The 7,500-nt window shown below is 42.7% G+C and overlaps 1 protein-coding gene across 1 annotated transcript in view; it reads right to left on the reverse strand.

Annotated features, from left to right (window-relative positions):
- LOC137078818 (ELAV-like protein 2) overlaps positions 1-7,500 on the reverse strand; it is a 41,155-nt gene that overhangs the window by 6,213 nt on the left and 27,442 nt on the right. Inside the window, exon 2 of the mRNA XM_067446563.1 lies at positions 6,630-6,813. Coding sequence (XP_067302664.1) covers positions 6,630-6,801 — 172 coding nt within the window. The 5' untranslated portion in view covers positions 6,802-6,813. The remainder of the gene's footprint in view (positions 1-6,629; positions 6,814-7,500) is intronic.

Below are 7,500 nucleotides of genomic sequence, written 5' to 3' on the forward strand. Positions count from 1 at the left end.
GTCTTGCTCCAGACAAGTTATTTGAATTTTTTTTTAACCAAGTATATTGTCTGATTCCAGGAAATGCCTCTCTCCATACATCAACAAAATCATGGCAATTAATCAAATTTTTAAAAATCCCAGCAGATAATGGGTGGGGTTCATCGTGATTCCTATCCAAATCTGGATTTGTTGTACAATTAAAATCACCCCCCATAACAACAACATTATCTTGAGGACACTGTAATATAGCATCAGAAAGTTTTCCAAAAAAAAGTACACGCTCCTGACCAACACTTGGTGCATAAACATTAAAAAAAGTAAAATCAATTTCACCAAGAGTAATATCTACACGCAAAATTCTACCAGGCAAAATCTCTAGCATCACTGGTTGGTTACCAATACGTGACGAAAATAACATGGCAACACCTGCACTTAAACTCGTTCCATGGCTCAAAAATGCATTGCCCTTCCAATCTCCAAACCAGTGTGCCTGATTTTGTAAATCCGAATGGGTTTCTTGAAGCAAGATTATATCTGCCTTTTTTAAGACTAAATAATCAAATAAGGCAGCTCTCTTTGCTGTGCCCCGGCAACCATTAATATTAAAGGTTCCGATGTTCAAAAAAGTCATCTGATAAATAAAAATGGGGCACAAAAAAACCCAAAAAATAAATGCATGTAGAATCATAAATTATTATTATTTCTTATGACAAGTTTTCAATCTTTTTTTAACAGCACTCATATATTTCTTAAGTCTATAACGCTTAGGCTGGTCAAGTTCTTCAAGTGTAGCTTTTCTCATAGCCATAGAAACAGACTCAACAAAAAGTTGTAAATCAGGAAAATAGGCCTCTACTTTGGGTCTTCGCTGATTAAATGTGGTATCAAGAAATGTATTAATCTGTTGAACAGAATAAAAAGATTTCACTTTAAAACTGGATGTCTTCCCTTCAGAATTTCCTTGAGAATTCAATTCAGTCTCATCTACTTCATCTGATGCAGCACTATCTGAATCATAATCAATCAACTGAGATTCACATTGTTCTAACAGTGGGTCTATACTATTTTGTGACAAATTGTCAACCAACATTTGTATCTCGCCTGCAGGCTTGAACTGTTCACCAGAATCATTTGATTCATTTTCTCCAGCAATAACTACTGCTGCATTGTTGCAAACTTTTACTTCAGCAATCAAAAGAGCATCTGTCTCCACAGGCTTTTCATTTGCACTCACAGTGCTCGTGCTGACTGATTCAAGTTCAATGTGTTGTTCTCTATCATCAGACAGAGTCACCATTTCAGTTTGCTCATCATTTTCCCTATTGCTGCTTTCACTCAGACAATGGTTTTCTAATGCTGGATTTACTACTTGCTGTACATTAACAAGTTCACCTTCATTCTCAACTACACTTTCAGACTCAATAGTCAATGGACAAGCCTGCTTTATATGTCCATATCTGCCACAATTGAAACACTTCATCGACTCTGTACTAATAAATATTGTGTAATCCTTGCCTTGCAAAGTCATCTTCGCTGAAACATTCAAGGACTGACAATCTGCGTTCAACACCATATGTGTTTGACGCCTAAACGACATAACATGTTTCAAATCTGGGTTTTTTAGGCCAAGACGGATCATTTTTATCGGGCCCACCAGTTTACCATAACGACCAAGCAAGCGCTCCAATGAATCGTTAGGAATAAACGGAGGTACGTTAGACAACATAACTTTTTTTGCCAAGTTAGATAGCGGTAAAACTGGCAAAAAAACATCCCTTACAGACAAGCCACGCTCAACCAAAATATCAACCATCGGCTCCTCTTTAAGAAAAACCACTAAGGCCTTATTCATCCTAGATGCCGACAAGATATTACGAGCACCTATTTCACCACCGACAGCATTTAAAACATCTTCGACTGCGATTGATTCATCCGGCATGCATTTACATCCATGCCGGGCAGTTAAAGATGAAAACCCATCAGAATCAATCCCCATTTCACCGACACTCTACACACAAAAATTATACACCTTTGTTAATCGCTCCACAAGTAAGAAATGTAAAGGGAAACTTACAAAGAGGAAAAACCCCGTCAGCACTCACTCAGACACTCACACACCTCCCGCTGCCACTCCTCCACACACACACACGCGCAACCGGAAGAGAGAGAGAGAGAGAGAGAGAGAGATAGAGAGATAGAGAGATAGAGAGATAGAGAGATAGAGAGATAGAGAGATAGATAGATAGATAGATAGATAGATAGATAGATAGATAGATAGATAAGGCCTATGTCTTTTAATTTTAAGGTATAGATCAAATTTAAGAATATAACATAAAACCCGAAGCATAGCCTACATTTAATAAGATTATGGGAAAATGCCAATCACAAATATGCATATTTAAAATGCGTATTAGCAGATTGAACACCAGTGAGAACATTTCAGAACAAATTCTATTTTTTACATATACGCACACATATGCACAATCTCAAACAGCCCTATATTGAAGAGCACACCTGTGATCTTTGGCTATATAGAGAAGAGCGCACCTGTGATCTTTGGCTATATAGAGAAGAGCGCACCTGTGATCTTTTGCTATATTGAGAAGAGCACACCTGTGATCTTTGGCTATATAGAGAAGAGCACACCTGTGATCTTTGGCTATATAGAGAAGAGCGCACCTGTGATCTTTTGCTATATTGAGAAGAGCACACCTGTGATCTTTGGCTATATAGAGGAGAGCGCACCTGTGATCTTTGGCTATATAGAGAAGAGGGCACATGTGGTCTTTGGCTATATAGAGAAGAGGGCACCTGTGATCTTTGGCTATATAGAGAAGAGGGCACCTGTGATCTTTGGCTATATAGAGAAGAGCACACCTGTGATCTTTGGCTATATAGAGAAGAGCACACCTGTGATCTTTGGCTATATAGAGAAGAGCGCACCTGTGATCTTTGGCTATATAAAGAAGAGCGCACCTGAGATCTTTTGCTATATTGAGAAGAGCACACCTGTGATCTTTGGCTATATTGAGAAGAGCACACCTGTGATCTTTGGCTATATAGAGAAGAGCGCACCTGTGATCTTTGGCTATATAGAGAAGAGCGCACCTGTGATCTTCGGCTATATAGAGAAGAGCACACCTGTGATCTTTGGCTATATAGAGAAGAGCGCACCTGAGATCTTTTGCTATATTGAGAAGAGCACACCTGTGATCTTTGGCTATATTGAGAAGAGCGCACCTGTGATCTTTGGCTATATAGAGAAGAGCGCACCTGTGATCTTTGGCTATATAGAGAAGAGCGCACCTGTGATCTTTGGCTATATAGAGAAAAGCGCACCTGTAATCTTCGGCTATATTGAGAAGAGCGCATCTGTGATCTTTGGCTATATAGAGAAGAGCACACCTGTGGTCTTTGGCTATATAGAGAAGAGCGCACCTGTGGTCTTTGGCTATATTGAGAAGAGCGCACCTGTGATCTTTGGCTATATTGAGAAGAGCACACCTGTGATCTTTGGGTAAATAGAGAAGAGCGCACCTGAGATCTTTGGGTATATAGAGAAGTGGGCACCTGTGATCTTTGGCTATATAGAGAAGAGCACACCTGTAATCTTTGGCTATATTGAGAAGAGCACACCTGTGATCTTTGGCTATATTGAGAAGAGCACACCTGTGATCTTTGGCTATATAGAGAAGAGCGCACCTGTGATCTTTGGCTATATTGAGAAGAGCGCACCTGTGATCTTTGGCTATATTGAGAAGAGCACACCTGTGATCTTTGGCTATATAGAGAAGAGCGCACCTGTGATCTTTGGCTATATAGAGAAGAGCGCACCTGTGATCGTTGGCTATATAGAGAAGAGCGCACCTGAGATCTTTTGCTATATTGAGAAGAGCACACCTGTAATCTTTGGCTATATTGAGAAGAGCACACCTGTGATCTTTGGCAATATAGAGAAGAGCGCACCTGAGATCTTTGGCTATATAGAGAAGAGCACACCTGTGGTCTTTGGCTATATAGAGAAGAGCGCACCTGTGGTCTTTGGCTATATTGAGAAGAGGGCACCTGTGATCTTTGGCTATATAGAGAAGAGCACACCTGTAATCTTTGGCTATATTGAGAAGAGCACACCTGTGATCTTTGGCTATATAGAGAAGAGCGCACCCGTGGTCTTTGGCTATATAGAGAAGAGCGCACCTGTGATCTTTGGCTATATTGAGAAGAGCACACCTGAGATCTTTGGCTATATAGAGAAGAGGGCACCTGTGATCTTTGGCTATATAGAGAAGAGCGCACCTGTGGTCTTTGGCTATATTGAGAAGAGCACACCTGAGATCTTTGGCTATTTGGAGAAGAGCACACCTGTGATCTTTGGCTATATAGAGAAGAGGGCACCTGTGATCTTTGGCTATATAGAGAAGAGCGCACCTGTGATCTTTGGCTATATAGAGAAGAGCGCACCCGTGGTCTTTGGCTATATAGAGAAGAGCGCACCTGTGATCTTTGGCTATATTGAGAAGAGCACACCTGAGATCTTTGGCTATATAGAGAAGAGGGCACCTGTGATCTTTGGCTATATAGAGAAGAGCGCACCCGTGGTCTTTGGCTATATAGAGAAGAGCGCACCCGAGATCTTTGGCTATATAGAGAAGAGCGCACCCGTGGTCTTTGGCTATATAGAGAAGAGCGCACCTGTGATCTTTGGCTATATAGAGAAGAGGGCACCTGTGATCTTTGGCTATATAGAGAAGAGCGCACCCGTGGTCTTTGGCTATATAGAGAAGAGCGCACCTGAGATCTTTGGCTATATAGAGAAGAGGGCACCTGTGATCTTTGGCTATATTGAGAAGAGCACACCTGTGATCTTTGGGTATATAGAGAAGAGCGCACCTGAGATCTTTGGGTATATAGAGAAGAGGGCACCTGTGATCTTTGGCTATATAGAGAAGAGCACACCTGTAATCTTTGGCTATATTGAGAAGAGCACACCCGTGATCTTTGGCTATATAGAGAAGAGCGCACCCGTGGTCTTTGGCTATATAGAGAAGAGCGCACCCGTGGTCTTTGGCTATATAGAGAAGAGCGCACCTGAGATCTTTGGCTATACAGAGAAGAGCACACCTGAGATCTTTGGCTATATAGAGAAGAGCACACCTGTGGTCTTTGGCTATATAGAGAAGAGCGCACCTGTGATCTTTGGCTATATAGAGAAGAACGCACCTGTGATCTTTGGCTATATAGAGAAGAGCGCACCTGAGATCTTTGGCTATATAGAGAAAAGCGCACCTGTGATCTTTGGCTATATAGAGAAGAGCGCACCTGTGATCTTTGGCTATATAGAGAAGAGCGCACCCGTGGTCTTTGGCTATATAGAGAAGAGCGCACCTGTGATCTTTGGCTATATTGAGAAGAGCACACCTGAGATCTTTGGCTATATAGAGAAGAGCGCACCCGTGGTCTTTGGCTATATAGAGAAGAGCGCACCCGTGGTCTTTGGCTATATAGAGAAGAGCGCACCCGTGGTCTTTGGCTATATAGAGAAGAGCGCACCCGTGGTCTTTGGCTATATAGAGAAGAGCGCACCCGTGGTCTTTGGCTATATAGAGAAGAGCGCACCTGAGATCTTTGGCTATATAGATATATAGAGAAGAGCGCACCCGTGGTCTTTGGCTATATAGAGAAGAGCGCACCTGAGATCTTTGGCTATATAGAGAAGAGGGCACCTGTGATCTTTGGCTATATAGAGAAGAGGGCACCTGTGATCTTTGGCTATATAGAGAAGAGCGCACCCGTGGTCTTTGGCTATATAGAGAAGAGCGCACCTGAGATCTTTGGCTATATAGAGAAGAGGGCACCTGTGATCTTTGGCTATATAGAGAAGAGGGCACCTGTGATCTTTGGCTATATAGAGAAGAGGGCACCTGTGATCTTTGGCTATATAGAGAAGAGCGCACCCGTGATCTTTGGCTATATAGAGAAGAGCGCACCCGTGATCTTTGGCTATATAGAGAAGAGGGCACCTGTGATCTTTGGCTATATAGAGAAGAGGGCACCCGTGATCTTTGGCTATATAGAGAAGAGGGCACCCGTGATCTTTGGCAATATAGAGAAGAGCGCACCCGTGATCTTTGGCTATATAGAAAAGAGCGCACCGGTGGTCTTTGGCTATATAGAGAAGAGCGCACCTGAGATCTTTGGCTATATAGAGAAGAGCGCACCTGTGATCTTTGGCTATATAGAGAAGAGCGCACCTGTGATCTTTGGCTATATAGAGAAGAGCGCACCCGTGGTCTTTGGCTATATAGAGAAGAGCGCACCTGTGATCTTTGGCTATATAGAGAAGAGCGCACCTGTGATCTTTGGCTATATAGAGAAGAGCGCACCTGTGATCTTTGGCTATATAGAGAAGAGCGCACCCGTGGTCTTTGGCTATATAGAGAAGAGCGCACCTGTGATCTTTGGCTATATAGAGAAGAGCGCACCTGTGATCTTTGGCTATATAGAGAAGAGCGCACCTGTGATCTTTGGCTATATAGAGAAGAGCGCACCTGTGATCTTTGGCTATATAAAGAAGAGCGCACCTGAGATCTTTGGCTATATAGAGAAGAGCGCACCTGTGATCTTTGGCTGTAGAGAGAAGAGCGCACCTGTGATCTTGTCCCTCACGATCTTGCAGGACTCGATGTCTCCGATGCTGCCGAATAGACTCTTCAGCTCGTCCGGAGTCATGTTCTGCGGCAGGTAATTTACGATCAGGTTGGTTTTGCTGTCGTCTACAGGCGACGTGCAGCTCGATCCATCGCATAACTGTGTCTCCATGGCGCCAGTCACCTGACACAGACACACAGGAAGTGACATGTAAGGCTGCGAGCGACCGAACATGCGTCTCAAAAAACGGCTCCGTTTCCATTTTATCCTGGCCATTACCGCAACCCTTTCGGCTCGGAAAACAGTCAACGATCATGATTAACCATGATTATATTATGATTTACCACAGTTTACCATGATTTAACACTAGAGTTGTCACTTACAACAACGGTTCAGGCAAAATGATCACGTCCCAGATGGTCGCATGGATCTGACTATCTGACAAGAGCTTGCTAATATCTGCAGCACTAAGCGGATCACCTGAGTTGGGCGGCGCACACATTGCCACTGTGTGTGGGCTTGGCTGTTCCTATGAACCACGCGAGAGTTAGCTTCTGTCCATCCGCCTGTAAATCAATTTTATTTTATCATAAATAAAGGTTTATTTGTTTCTAGTTATTTATTTTGTTCATCCGCATCCGCATTCACCCATCATATATGATCCCGCGCCGCGCTCGGTTGTGCTGGGTCCCGCGGGAGTGCAGGTCTCTATTTGGAAGGTAACGTTAGGCGGTTAGAGCGGTGTTGCTACACATTAAATCTGTAAATTATTGAGAACAATAAAAATACCCCTTGCATAAAATTATACAGTTTTACTGCAGTATTTTAAATAGGTTAAACTAATATATAAACTCAATAATTACATTTACA

The sequence above is a fragment of the Pseudorasbora parva genome, chromosome 1 (genome assembly GCF_024679245.1).
Source record: "Pseudorasbora parva isolate DD20220531a chromosome 1, ASM2467924v1, whole genome shotgun sequence".
In the NCBI taxonomy this organism is placed as follows: domain Eukaryota; kingdom Metazoa; phylum Chordata; class Actinopteri; order Cypriniformes; family Gobionidae; genus Pseudorasbora; species Pseudorasbora parva.